Source organism: Cucurbita moschata, unplaced genomic scaffold (genome assembly GCF_002738365.1).
Source record: "Cucurbita moschata cultivar Rifu unplaced genomic scaffold, Cmos_1.0 Cmo_Scf00002, whole genome shotgun sequence".
In the NCBI taxonomy this organism is placed as follows: Eukaryota; Viridiplantae; Streptophyta; class Magnoliopsida; order Cucurbitales; family Cucurbitaceae; genus Cucurbita; species Cucurbita moschata.
The window spans coordinates 2,877,958-2,892,344 of NW_019268518.1; the positions used below are offsets into that span (position 1 = coordinate 2,877,958).

Sequence of the window (14,387 nt, forward strand, 5' to 3'; positions counted from 1 at the left end):
GTCTTGTTTGGATATTTTCTGCTTTTGCCAAGACTTGTTGAAACTGGAAAACATTTATATATGAATGCATCACGTTAGTAGAAAGTGAATGCAACTCAGATAAGTGGATTGATTACTCATAGTTGAACCAATCATTTGCAAGATACTATCTTTCTTCAATTAGGTCATTCCCCCCATTCACACACAAAAACAGAAAAAATAAAAATTCACAAAGGTATCGGAAATTTGCAAGTACAATAATACAAAGCTATATAGACCATTGTTATTTTACATATTGTGTGCAAGGGGTCAACTGACCATCTTAATTGAAAACTACAGAAAACCATAGCTAAGAGAAGGACCCATATAAATTACATTTACAAGCTCAAGACTTAAAATGCTGCCAAAAATAGAAAAATCACCTAGAAGATCATTCTTCAATAACACAAGGAAATGTTCTTCAAGAAATGATCATTGGTTACAAGGTTAGCCATTATCTTTAAAATCCATCATCATGCTATTCAGAGTTCGCTTATTTTGAGAATGTTCACCAGCATACTGCTCTTTGCATGAAGTATGTTTGGCTGATGAATATCCCATTTTCTGGGCATTGGCCGGTTCGATCTTAATTCTTATCTTGGTCCTGAGAGCTCTATTGCTTGAGCAAACAATGAAGCGTCGTCAGTAAGATCAGAGTAACGTTCTGAAGAGGAGAACTCATTGGCTCTCACCCTGCTTGCTTCTGCTCTTTGGGAAGCTTCCCATTTCTCTGCAAGCCCATCTCCTTCAAGCATCCTGACCACTTCAGACATCTTTGGCCTATTGCTTGGAAGATATTGGATGCACAAGAGAGCTACTCGAACAATTTCTTCAATTTCAATTGGGTCATAATTGCTTCTCAAGTCTTTGTCAACAAGCATTTCTAACTTCTTTTCTTGGTGTAGCTTCTTTATCTGCAAGTATAGTAATTTGTTAAGCTGAGCCTGCCGGTCTTAAATTTAGGTAACTTTTACATATGACAACTCTTTAAGCTTACCCAGTCTAGTATTGCACCCTTTTGGTTTGCTGCTTTTCCAAATTCAAGAGCTCTTTGACCTGATACAAGCTCAAGTAATAGAATTCCAAACCCGAAAACATCAGTTTTCTCTGAGGATTGGCCGGTTGACAGATACTCTGGTGCAATGTGCCCAACAGTTCCTCTCACAGCAGTAGTGACATGTGAATCACTGTGATCTAGTAGCTTTGCGAGCCCAAAATCACCGACTACTGCCTCACAGAAATCATCAAGCAGTATATTTGCAGCTTTCACATCTCTGTGAATTATTTTTGGATCACACTGCTCATGCAAGTATAACAAGCCCCTTGCAGCTCCCAAGGCAATTCTCTTCCTTGTACCCCAATCCAGAGCTGGTTTTGCTGTCCATTTCAAAAGAATAGTTTGAACAAGTACGTAATTGAGATAAAATATGTAGAAGTAGAAATTCAACAGTGTACTCATTCATTCAGTATGTCGAGGCTTGATTACCTTTAAGACGGGTAGCAACACTGCCATTAGACATATATGGATAGACCAAAAGCCTCTCAGTTTCTGTCATACAGAAACCATACAGCTTGAGGAGGTTCCTATGCACTGCCAAGCTTATCATCTCCACTTCAGTCTGAAATTGGGTCTCTCCTCTCATAGCATTCCCATCTTTGAGTCTCTTGACAGCTATAATGGTGCCATCTTGTAGATATCCTCTGTAAACATTTCCAAACCCACCTTTTCCAATCAAGTTTTTACTGCTGAAATTGTGAGTGGCGTTCCGAAGTTCCCTGAACTGAAACCTCTTTATGTTTCCAAGGCTAAGTTCTTCATGGTGCCGATCTAAAAAAACGTTAATCAGTTTTGTTAACTATGATGGAACACTACTTTTGTCTAATGATCATGCAGTGATATTTTGTAGTTACCATTAGTTTCAAAGAATATTTGCTGGTTGCGCCTATGCTTCCGCCAGATAAAGAAACCATATGCAAGAGTTAACAGACAGATGCAGGCCAAGCTGAGGCCAATGACTAGAGCAATTCTCTGGCCTTTATGTCTCCTAGGAGGTTGGGAGTCTGGAAGTAGTCAAAAATAGAAATTCAGTTACTCTCTTTGGAAGAAATATGGGGCTCAATCTCTAAAAATGTGAACAAGTGTAGAGATGAACTAGTTGAGGGATTAAACAAAAAGTGGAGGATTGTTAATGCAACGACAGAAGACCACCGCTAGCAGATATTGTCCTTTTTGGGCTTTCCCTCTCGGACTTCCCCTCAAGGTTTTTAAAACGCATCTGTTAGGGAGAGGTTTCCACAACTTCATAAAGAATGTTTCGTTCTCCTCCCCAACCGACGTGGGATCTCACAATCAGGCACTCGTTCCCTTCTCCAATCAATGTGGGACCCCCAATCCACCCCCTTTGGGGCACAGCGCCCTTGCCGGCACACCGTCTAGTGTCCACCCCCTTTTGGGTTCAACCTCCTTCTAGCACATCGCTTGATGTCTGGCTTTGATACCATTTGTAACAATCCAAGCCCGCCGCTAGCAGATATTGTCCTATTTGAGCTTTCCCTTTCGGGCTTCCCCTCAAAGTTTTTAAAACACGTATGCTAGGGAGAGTTTTCCACACCCTTATAAAAAAATGCTTCGTTCTCCTCCCCAATCGATGTAGGATCTTACCGTTGATCTTTACGTTGATAAAAAAATTTAAAAGAAATAGAAAATCTCAATCAATCAAAACATTTTGGAGGAACGCAGGCTGGAAAAGAGAATTACATGTGGAATTAGTGACAGCGAAAGAAAGTGGCAATGGAGTTGTTCCGTAGCATACTTCCTTAGAGCCAGGGGCACAAATCAAAGAATTTCCAGTAAAGCTGTACACAAATGAAACAATCAAGAGTAAAGATCAACCAAAACTAATTGAGAAAAGGAGAATAGCAAAAGTTGAAATCCTGTCTGTAACTCACTTATATGTCTTAGCCAACAATCTGGGCAGAGGACCGCTCAAATTATTATAGGACAGATCCCTAAAACAATGGAACAAAAAACATTCACTTCCAAGCACAACTAAAATATCAATAAGCGAAAGATTACTTGGCTGTTCGGGAGCTTGTTCTATATGACTTTTTGTATGAAGAATATTAAACTCAAACTCCAAGCAGCCCTTAAATATTTGTCATAAAGAAGGGAGAGAGAGTTTGTGGAAGAATTCTCTTACAACAAGGCAAGCTGGTTCATGTTAGCCAGTGATGATGGGATTGTCCCAGAGAAGGTGTTATTGTTGAGTCTCCTGATACCAACCCCATACCTCTTGGTTAGAATTGCTATCATATGGGAACAAAGCGGATACAGTCGTATAAAATACATCCTACTTACAGGTATTGGAGGCTCTTCAAATTGGAGAAAGAGCTAGGAACTTCACCAGAAAACAAATTGTTTGAAAGATCAAGTGTGTGAAGTTTCGGTATCTTGCTAATCTCGTTTGGAACTTTTCCTGATATATAGTTATTCTGAAGAAGCCTGCCAGAAAAAAAAAGAAATCGATTCAAGAACGAATACAAAGAGAAACTTTAGATCTTCTGGTTCTGGTGGAGAGACTTACAAAAATTGAAGGTTTGTCAAATTTCCAATACTTGGTGAGAGTGTCCCAGAAAAGTTTTGGCTTGGAGCTCCTCTGAAATGAAACAACATAAGAACAAAGCATTATATGATGCAGCAGCTTGGAGCTTTTTATTCTTATTGTTTTTGGAATTAAACTTACATGCCAATCACAAGTTTATCAGGAGAGCAAGTGATTAAATTCCAAGTGCATGGATCCACAGCATTTTCATCCCAAGCTAGAACAGAATGAGGATCCTTCAAACCAGCTTTGATTCCCATCAAAGCTTGAACTGAAAAAAAAAAAAAAAACTCAAAATACATCAAATTCTACTCCTTAGACTTGACCAAAATTTGAAACTGAAGAACACGTCTACCTTCAACGTTTAAACGGATGCCCGTTGAAGTTGCAGTTGCAGAAGCCCATAACCAAACCAAAGCCAAGCAAGACAGTAACCCACTTTTTCTCCTAATTTCCATTAAACTTGCTGCTGTAGGTTCATCAAATGACAAGAAGAAAAAAGGAGCAGCTTTTCTGATGAAGATAAAGATGAGGTGATGGAAATAAAGTTAGCTAAAAGATTGGACAAGACGAACTTGACCTGAATTGGTCAGTTTTGGTTTGAACTTGTTAGATATATTTACATTGCTGTGCTGCTTGCTGAACTCAACATTCCTTGAGGCCCCAATTTCTAAAAGAATGGCTCTTAAAAGACACAAAAGAATCAATCTGTCTGCCACTCCTTTGCAAAAAAGGCAAGAGGAGAAAGGGAATATATAAAAGAGAGAACCCACAATAACCAAAACTCAGATACTCTATTATTTAACATGGTTGAAAACAGATGGATTGTTTTGTATTAGTATTAACGTGATGGAAAACAGAATTATCGATTCTATACCCACGATACAAAAGATAAAGCTACCAAAAGAACAGTGTGAATAGTCATAACAGCCGAAGCCCACCGCTAGCAGATATTGTCTTATTTGGGCTTCTCCTCAAGATTTTAAATCGCGTATGTTAGGGAAAGGTTTTCAGTTTTCACGCCCTTATAAGGAATGTTTCGTTCCCCTCTCCAACTGATGTGGGATCTCACAATCCACCCCCTTAGGTGCCCTACGTCCTCGTTGGCACACCGCCCGGCCTCTGATACTATTTGTAACCGCCCAAACCTACTGCTAGAAGATATTGTTATCTTTAGGCTTTCCCTCAAAGTTTTAAAACACGTCTATTGGGGAGAGGTTTCCACGCCCTTATAAGGAATGCTTCATTCCCCTCTCCAATCGATATGAGATCTCACAATCCACCCCCTTGAGGGCTAGCGTCCTCGCTGGTACACCATCTAGTGTCTTGCTCTGACCATTTGTAACAGGTCAAGCCCACCGCTAACAAATATTGTCATCTTTGGACTTTACCTTTTGGGCTTCCCCTCAAAGTTTTAAAGCGTGTCGGTTAAAGAAAACTTCTCATACTTTTATAAGGAATGTTTCGTTTCCCTCTCCAACTAATGTGAGATTTTGCAACCATGGACATAGTTTAGAAGGGGTAGACCATGTACTGTACAGATAACGGTGAGTTCTTTGAATCCAACGTTCCTTGCCTTTGGAAATTTCCTTTCTTTCTATCTTTTGCTTTCACCCCATCAATCATGAAAGGTTGGAATCTCGAGAGAATGGCTCCTCATGATATCTTTGTAACGAAATCATTTCTCAGCTCATCTCTCTCGCCGCCTGGGCGTTGAAATTTCCACCCTCTAAAGACATCTTTTTGAACATTAGTTTTATAGTGACATAATGAAAGCAGAATCCTCTCTCTCCTACAAGACACTTTGTCAAAAGCTCTCTAAAATCTCTTCTTTTGATGCGTTTGTATGTGCAGCGTACAGTGTGACTGAAGCTACACGTGCAACTTTGGTTCCATTATAATATGAGTTAAGCTGGGGGTTGACTTGATGTTCTAAACCCATCTGAATTTTGGCCTTTAGTGCCTCTTCTTAACTTTTAAAGCATGATTATCATCACTTTTTGTATTGAACTTGATCAGGTGGTACTCATTCATGTTCATTGGTGCTGTGGATTGATTATAGGCACTTGATCCAAAACGTGTTGAGATGAGTGGGATTGCTTTCTGGTCTTCTCATTAATCTATTCCATGTTTTTTTGTTTGGTTTTTTTAAGGTGGGAGATGCTTCAAAATGCATTGTGGGAGAACCAAAAAGACGAGCTAATTAAGAACTCTGGTATGTCTTTGCTTCATTCAGAAATTGCCTGTCAAGTTTGAAATTTTCTGTACAAAGGTGTAGGGAATTTAGAAAGATACAAGTTTGGGAGTAGGAACTTTGTGTATTCTTTTCGAATAACACAGACCATCCAACCTGGACCATAAGAATTAGGTTGTGGTAGATTTTTTTTTTTAATTTTTCGGTTTGAGTTCGTATCGTTTTAACTTCTTTATTTGATTCTTCTCGATTCATAGACCTCATTAATTTTAATAAAATAAGTGACATAGTTGACCTTAGTTACTAAAATCGACCTCGTTTTAGTTAATGAATTTTAATAAGTCAGTAATGAACATAGATGGGATGAATTATAATTTAAGTTTTTATCTATTTACCAAACAAATAATAATAAATAAATAAAACAACACAATATTAATTTGGAAAATTACAAAATTAAAAATAAAATTTTATAAACTAGTTTGTTTTATTTCCACTTAGTGTATTATTTACCAAAGTTTTAACCACGATGAAAAAATTTTAAAAAAACTTTGTTCTTGAATTGGGGCAAAAGGCTCAAGTATACGTCGCTTGGCTGTAGGCGATGCAAGAATGAATAGGCTTAACTCACTTGTGGCTGAGAAATGGGTGCCATACAATCACAAGTCTGCTGTCATGTAAGTGTCAGGCGACGCAAGAATGAATAGGCTTAATTCACTTGTTGCTGGGAAGTGGGCGTCATACAATTGCAAGTCCGCTATCATCAAAGTGCGATTGTGACAAGTGGGACTCGAATTTCTCCTTCCTAGTATACCTAAAGCAATATATATATATATATATGTTTATGTAGAATTTTACTTTGATTTAAGTGGGTAAGATTCTCTGAAAGTCAAAAGGATCTCTTTCCATAAAGTAAAAAACTTGTCTAAAATCCCTTTTTATTACACCAATGGTTACCTATCAAGTTTTATTCTTAGTCTTAATTACTCCTCTTTCTCGACTGCAGTTTTCAACTCAATCTTGTTCTTTCCCATCATAAACTCAATAAATTCGAAATTTTGAGTTGATCGAACAAAAATTCCACCCCAACCCAACTCAATCTATGTCCACCTTATTTCTCAACCTTTATAAAATATAAATTCGAACGTGTTTAAGAGAATTCAATTAAAGAATTCAATTAAAGAGAATATTTTTCAATTTCATGTATTTGTTAAAGAAAGAAAGAAAATCATAATTTTACATAAAAATAGTAATAAAAAATACTTTATAATAATTATTATTAACAACATCATTTTGTCTCCTCTAATGTAAAACAACTCACTTTTAGTTAACAATGGAAGTCAACCAAAAAGTAAACTATGGTAAAAAAAAGTAAATAAAATAAATAAGTGAGTGCATAATTGAAGTGGAACACAACCAACTTTAAATGTTTAATTTTTTTATTTAATATTTTGTCTTTTATAATTACACTAAAAATTCTAGTGGAATTGTCACCAATTATAAGATTCTTTCTATTTTTAAAATAAAAAATAAATAAATTTTTTCATTGTCTACATTTGAAACCAACCTAAGCCATTATATATTATTTTAAAAATATATAATAATAAAAAGAATTTGCTAAGTGGGATTATTGGGCCACCATCATAGGCCCAGCCTCTAATAACTACACTTCTGGCCCATTTACGACTTTTGGATACCGTTTTTAAATTATTTTTTTAATATATATAATCCCCGCCTAATAAAAATATCATTAAACTTTGCAATCTGTCTCAAAAATACTTTAAACTTTGGAACGTTTTAATAATCTCCTAAACTTCAAAAATATCTAAAAAAATACATTTATCGTCAGTACCACGTTTAAAAAGTACTCATGAACTTTCAATAATAATATTAAAAAACTTAAAATAATCTATGAGGTGTGGATAGCCGGCTTTCTTTCATATACTGACAGTATTATTTTTTTTATAAAGTTAAACGATATTAATGTTACTTCAAAATTTCATAGATATTTTTAAACATTGGACTGATAGTAAATAAAAATATTTTGAAATTGAATTTGGAGTGTCATCTTGTTCTATCCATTGATGATAAAACCAACGTATGGTTTAACAGCTGACCCAATCCACAGCCTCCCTTTACGTTCTTCAACTTCACTCACTGACTCAAGTGCCTGCCCCTCCTCCCCATCAATCATCCCCTTCACTTCCCCTCTCTCGTCCAACTTCACCGCCACCGGGTCGCCCCGAATCCATGGGATCTTCACCTCCCCGTGCTGTGTTGTCGCTCCCCCGAGCCCCATCCATGTCTGGGTTTCGAGCTTCCCTCTTCCCGTGTTCATGGCAATCCAAAATTCACCGTTGTCTGTTCTCTTTATGTTGTCTGGGAACCGTTCGAGTTGTGCGAATATCTCTGTGGTTTGCGCTTTGGGACCCTTTTGTTAAGAACATGAACAAATGATTACGTGTACCATTTAAATGAAAGGACGATAAAAACACGAGGTTCGATGTTTGATATCAGTTACTTCCTTTTCGAATAGAAAGGTATAGCCAAACGATCCCATATCCCAACTTAAACCCTAAACTGGAAACAGACAACCACGTTCCCGAACTTACCAACACTAGAGGTTTACTAAAAATCATTCAAATTTAACCATGCACGACAGGTAAGAAGAATTTTTTAAAAGTAGTGGTAAAAAATTTTCATACCTTTAACCAGAACTTTAAGATCTGGAGAGTGCCGGTTTCAGCCATTAGAAGAAACGAGGAGTCAGTGCTCAAAGCAACGCCATTTGGGAAAGCAAGACCATTGATCAAAACAGTGACGTTTTTGGTACATGGGTCATATTTTAGTAGCCTCCCGGTCCTGTCTCCGTTCACTATCGACAATATCCAAACACTTTCCGAAGAAAGTAAAAAAAAAAAAACCATATTTGTATTATAATCGCAAATAATCTAACAACTTCCATCGTGATTGATTAATTACATTTTATTTTATTTTGATTATATTAAGGTTTCATAAACATAAACCTAAATTGGGATTTAATGAATTATTTTGATTAAAAAGAAAAAAAAAAGTGAATAATTTAAAATTTTTATTTTTGTTTAAAAATTATTAATTATTTGATGTTGTTTTATATATATATATATAAATTAATGAACCTAGAGACAGCTAGGTCCATCCTATTTGTCGTGTGTCTATCCACATTTTGTGGAAATTTTTTTGGATTTGAAAAATGTCTGTCATTTATTAAATGGCATTTAGTAGTATGTTTCTTTTTAAAAAATAAAAATAAATTAATTAATAAAAATGGGTTTTATGAAAATAATAATAATAATAATAATCCAGGGCTAATTATTGCAATATTAAAAAAAAAAAGTATTTTTATAAATATTTTATTTTAGTTTTCAAAGTAGTGTAATAAAAATAAAATATTTTTAAATTTAAAGATCAAAATAAAATATAAATAATTTGATTTTACGAATTTCAAAAGGGATTATTAGGGTTAAATGGATTTTTACCTTCTTTGAAACAAGAGGCTACTATCAGTGAAGTAAACGACACCGTTTTGGGGGTCGATGTCTAAAGCGTTGGTGAAGCGGAGAGGGACGCCTTGGGCGGAAGAGACGAGCTGGCGAGCCAGGCCGCCCTGAGGTCCGACAGCAAGAAGGCCAAAGTAGGCATCCGCTATGAACAGCTCGCATGTTGATGGGTGAAATTTGAGCCCCAATGGTCTCCCACATCCTGCCTCCGTTTGGGGCTCCCCATTGCATTCTTTTCCTTCCCTTCAAATCCCGACACAAAAAAAACCATCTTTTTTAGGAAACAGTGACCCGAGCAATCCGAATAGAGTCTCCAACCCAACCTAACCCTTTATTTTTGGGTTGGATCGAGTTAGGGTCGTCGGATTGTTATGTTATGTCTGTTCTTGAATTATACTTATCCACTATACATGTTACGTTAATAACTAAAATATCAAACATTTACACGTCATAATACATTACTGACATCGGTAACAAACACAAAATATTTTTAATTTTCATAATAATCTTAAAAGTAAGGTAGGGCTCGGTTGAGTTGTAACCCTATTTTCAAGTTGGTCGAGTTGACTCGACCAAAAAAATGTAACTCGCAAACCGACTTGAATTTTGTCCGTTTTCAAAAAATTCAACCCAACCCTAACTCGAAAAATATAACCCACCTCAACTTTTATGGTTTAAGTTGGATAGTCCGAGTTAATCGGGTTATCAAGTCATACGTATATCTCTACTCATCATTGGCATGAACTACTTTCGATTTTATTATGTTGGTTTTTTTTTTTTTTTGTGTAAATTTAAAGAAAAACCCTAAAAAAAAAAAAGAAAATATTTTGAATACCTGTTGGGTGAGGTATAAGCAAACTGAGTCCAACCCAAATCAGAACCATTCCACTTGAGAATTCTGCCGTCTCCGACGCCGGCGTACGGCCCTTCTCCACGGCAGTCGAAGGCGATGCTTTCAGGCCCAAACACCCCTCCGGGGAGCTCCACCGCTTCAATGGCGGCTTCCGACAACGGACTCCAAGACACCACCACCACCGCCACCACCCACAAAACCAATGATAATGAGCAAGAACAATTAGCTAAAGACTCCTTCATTCTTGCTCCAAACTAGAAGTAAATGCCTCTGATACCCCGTCAGGTACTTCAGCTTACCTATATATATAATAATAATAATAATGTATAGCGGAGACACTTTCCTACGTCACATAGCTATCGTCCCGCTAATAAAAACATAACCCGACTGGTTAAGATTTGTTTGGGTTTAGCTATTTAACTTTACCTATTAGTAATTGAATGTCGTTATGGTTCGATTAGAATAGAGAAACTTTAGATATGATATATATATAAGCAACGACAATATTTTTTTTTTTTGTGGGTATCGGGTATTTAATGTTTAAAAGTCTTACTCGGTAAGTTCGAATATATTTAATGCTTTTGACAAGTTGTCCAAGTTGCAAGAATTGATGTTTTGAATCTCTAGAGTGAGAATTTATATTTTCTTTACGTGATTTTTCGTTTTTTTTTTTTGAATTTAGTCGTGCATGTATTGGTGTTTTGTCTTCGAGAATTACGGAATTTTTTTCAAGTAAATAAGTCGGTTGGTTGGGACGGTTGCATCCTTAAATTTTCGAGTAGTTTAGGATTTATTTTCTTTGTGTATTTATACTTTCAAGTGTAATAGTACAAGCTCGCCGTTAGCAATTATTGTTTATCTCGTTCGTTCCCCTCTCCAACCGATGTAGAATCTCATAATCCACTTCCTTTGTGAGCCTATCGTCCTCATTAGCACACCGTCCAAGCTCGTTGCTAGCAATTATTGTTTATCCCGTTCGTTCCCCTCTCCAACCGATGTAGAATCTCATAATCCACTTCCTTTGTGAGCCCATCATCCTCGTTGGCACAATGTCCGGTGCCTCGCTATGATAGCATTTATAACAGCCCAAATCTGTCGTTAGTAGATATTGTCCACTTTTGTCAATTACATATCGTCATTAGCCTCACAGTTTTAAGCGTGTCTACTAAAAGGCCTTTTGGGAAGCGATTCACAGGGCGTGGGACCTTGATAAGTAAATACTGATACGATAGACCTTCAGGCACACTGACTAACTTACTATCAGATCTAATACTAGTATGCACAGGAAGTACTTCTGCCTCATCCTCTTCCTTCACGGTAGGTACGCTTGGCCCCTTGTTACATTGCCTTTTTGTATGCTTAATGTAATGGTCTGAGACATCAAGCCGCATCGGCTGCGTATTTCCATCTTTACGGTTCTGGAACGGAGATTCCTTGAATGGAATAACCGGGTTCCCCCACCGACCCAGTGACACACCAACCACGCCCCTTCCCTTTCTCCAATCATCAAACCGACTTCTCCGTTTACTGTCTTTGAAAGAGGAAAGCTCCTCTCCAACGTGACGGATAAAATCACACACTGGAGAACAGTTTATTTTCGTACATTTAAAATATAAGTGTAGAAATAATTTAAAATATGAAGAACAGTTTATTTTCATTTTCGTACATTTATATAACTTTTAGGGTTTCGTTGACTCCTTTAAATTAGGTTTAAAAGGGTTTTTACGAACGGGGCAGTAGAGTGTCAGGCTAACCAAGAGAGCTCGAGATTCAACCAAAAGTTGACTATTTCGTAATATTTACAATGCGTACCATCAAAACCACGACTAATTCCTATAATAAAAACAATGACTACTCTTTCAACAAAGTCTCCCCGTAGTACAATATATTTTATTTTAATAAATATATTTCTCGTAATGTAATTAATAGCGGGCTTGAAAGGAGCTCGTTTAAGCCATAATGACCACCTACCTAGGGTTTGATATTTTACGAGTGACTTTGGCAACCAAATATCGTAGGGTTATGTGATTGTCCCGTAAGAATAGTAAAAGAGTACACAAAAAGTCATTCAACAGTAGCTCGTTGTTTCTACCGTTCTCTCTCTAGTGAAAAAAGTGGTCAACGAGTAAATTCGTACTAGCTACGCTGGTAGCTATAACTATATACTAAATAATTCTTCAACGAGATGGTCTGGCCCTCATCCCTCGACCAACATGAAACACAGAAATGTGGTCGTTGGCCTCTATTTATTGCAGCTTTCTTGCTTGCCACCTTTCTAAATAAATACATTAGGATTTAGTTGAATTAAATAAAATAATTCATTATTTTTTTAATTAATTTTAAACATCATTATTCAATAATGGTTGGGAGACCATGTGGATACAATTTTATGTTTTTTTTTTATTTTTTAAATGATATTATAAAATAATAATTTTAAAAACTTTTAGGAGCGTTCGTGGGTTGCGTCCGGTTTGATTGAGATATTTTTTAAACCCAACCCAATTGTTCGAGGTGTGCTGGTTTCGGTTATTTATTCAAGTTTTTTTATATTTTTAATAAAAAAAAATGTGAATTCGTAAAATATCTATTTATTTATTTTTAAATATTTACAAAAATAAATACTTTAAAAAAAAAATATTAATTTCTCCATCTGTATTCTGAGAAATTGCAGATAGAGTCATTTAAGGAGCTGTTGAAATTGCACTCTCCGTTTCATTAATTTTTACTAACATTCTAACACCTCATCAACTTGAATATGCATACAACCTCAATGTCTTTTTGTTCCAATTCTAGGTGAAGACGGATCTTGACCGACCGATGATTGCACAAGCGAGAAGGTAAAAATGACAACAAATTAAAATCCTACGTTCGATGTTGGATGATGAAAGTCTCGCGTCGACTAAATTAGGAATGATCATGGGTTTATAATCAAGGAATACTATCTCCATTAGTGTGAGGCTTTCTGGAAAGCTCAGAACAAAGTCATGAGAGCTTCTGCTTAAAGTAGACAATATCATACCATTGTGGAGAGTCGTGTTCATCTAACAGTCGACAAGTACGGTTAGTCGTCTATTTGAGTTTAATAAGTGATTGAATTTTAATTTGTTAAGAATGAGTTTATTAAAATTAAATGGTTGGTAAATTTGAAATTTATAATAACTAATAAATTATTTAATTCGATTCCAAAATTAAATGAAAGAAAGTCAACATTAGGGGTAAAATCGTAAATTTACCCATACATCGCTGGATTTTTATTTCCATTCTACATTGTTTGTAATAGGTGGAGACGGATCTTGAACAAGTGATGATCCCACGAACAATTATAAGTGATGGAGAAGGTAAAAAATGACAACCGCTTAAAATCCTATTTGTCGACAGATACTGTCAGTCATCGATTGTAACAAATTCAAATCCGACCATTAAGTTTAGATTTATAATCGGTAAATTTAGAATTATATATTAATTTTTAGATCCCAAAATTAAATGAAATAAAGTCCACCCTGGATAAAAGTGTAAATTTTGTGTTCCTGCTAGAGGTGTACATGGTCCGGGGTGGGTCAGGTTGGAGGATTTTTTTGACCCAACCCAAAAGTTCGGGTTGGTTGGATGGGTAACTCAACCCAACCCGAAACTTTCCACAACCCAACCCTCTATTTTCGGGTTGGGTTCGGGTTGGGTTGTCAATTTTTTTTTAAGTTTTATTTATCCAATCCTACATAAAATATATTAAAAGTTTCCAAACATAACACAAATTCATCTATTGAAAATATATATATATATAATAAATTAAAAAAACACAGCGAATAATAAAAATAATAACAGAAAGGTAAATCTTCTTTAATGGGACTCAATACCACTCTGGCAAATCTATTAATACAAATAATATATTTTATATATTTTTATTTATCTTGGGTCAACCCGAAACTTTTACCCATGAACCCGAAATCGAACCGATTCAGTTCGGGTTCAGAAAAATGAACCCAACCCTACCCGAAATACTAATCCAACCAACCCAATCCTTATAGTTCGGGTTGGGTTAGTCCGGGTTACCAAGTTGCTGGATTGAATGTACACCCCTAGTTTCTGCTGTTTAAATTTATGATAAAAAAATTGAAATATAATATTTTGGAATTCATCCAACAAAAAAGAAAAAAAAAAAAAAAAATATATATATATATATATAT

The 14,387-nt window shown here is 36.0% G+C and overlaps 2 protein-coding genes across 2 annotated transcripts; both read right to left on the bottom strand.

Moving 5' to 3' along the window:
- Positions 1-232: 232 nt before the first annotated feature.
- LOC111462092 (protein NSP-INTERACTING KINASE 2-like) lies at positions 233-4,332 on the bottom strand. The gene is made up of 11 exons (XM_023105779.1): positions 3,976-4,332; positions 3,762-3,891; positions 3,603-3,674; positions 3,377-3,520; positions 3,219-3,290; positions 2,968-3,027; positions 2,777-2,874; positions 1,930-2,079; positions 1,505-1,846; positions 1,016-1,395; positions 233-932 (listed from the first exon to the last, which is right to left on the bottom strand). The coding sequence occupies exons 1-11, from the start codon at positions 4,076-4,078 to the stop codon at positions 612-614; spliced, it is 1,872 nt and encodes a 623-aa protein (XP_022961547.1). The 5' UTR covers positions 4,079-4,332; the 3' UTR covers positions 233-611.
- A 3,408-nt stretch (positions 4,333-7,740) lies between these two features.
- On the bottom strand, positions 7,741-10,549 carry LOC111462102 (protein STRICTOSIDINE SYNTHASE-LIKE 10-like). Its single transcript, XM_023105790.1, has 4 exons — positions 10,186-10,549; positions 9,330-9,593; positions 8,517-8,706; positions 7,741-8,242 (listed from the first exon to the last, which is right to left on the bottom strand). The coding sequence occupies exons 1-4, from the start codon at positions 10,443-10,445 to the stop codon at positions 7,886-7,888; spliced, it is 1,071 nt and encodes a 356-aa protein (XP_022961558.1). The 5' UTR covers positions 10,446-10,549; the 3' UTR covers positions 7,741-7,885.
- Between the last annotated feature and the right edge of the window lie 3,838 nt (positions 10,550-14,387).

Excerpts from the sequence above, each read along its gene's own strand:
- LOC111462092 (XM_023105779.1), bottom strand. The coding sequence starts at position 4,078 with ATGGAAATTAGGAGAAAAAGTGGGTTACTGTCTTGCTTGGCTTTGGTT. Across the intron at positions 3,892-3,975 it reads CATCCGTTTAAACGTTGAAG|TTCAAGCTTTGATGGGAATC; the intron begins GTAGACGTGTTC and ends TTTTTTTTTCAG. Across the intron at positions 3,521-3,602 it reads TTGACAAACCTTCAATTTTT|GCTTCTTCAGAATAACTATA; the intron begins GTAAGTCTCTCC and ends TTTTTCTGGCAG.
- LOC111462102 (XM_023105790.1), bottom strand. The coding sequence starts at position 10,445 with ATGAAGGAGTCTTTAGCTAATTGTTCTTGCTCATTATCATTGGTTTTG. Across the intron at positions 9,594-10,185 it reads GCTTATACCTCACCCAACAG|GGAAGGAAAAGAATGCAATG; the intron begins GTATTCAAAATA and ends CGGGATTTGAAG. Across the intron at positions 8,243-8,516 it reads TCTTAAAGTTCTGGTTAAAG|GGTCCCAAAGCGCAAACCAC; the intron begins GTATGAAAATTT and ends TCTTAACAAAAG.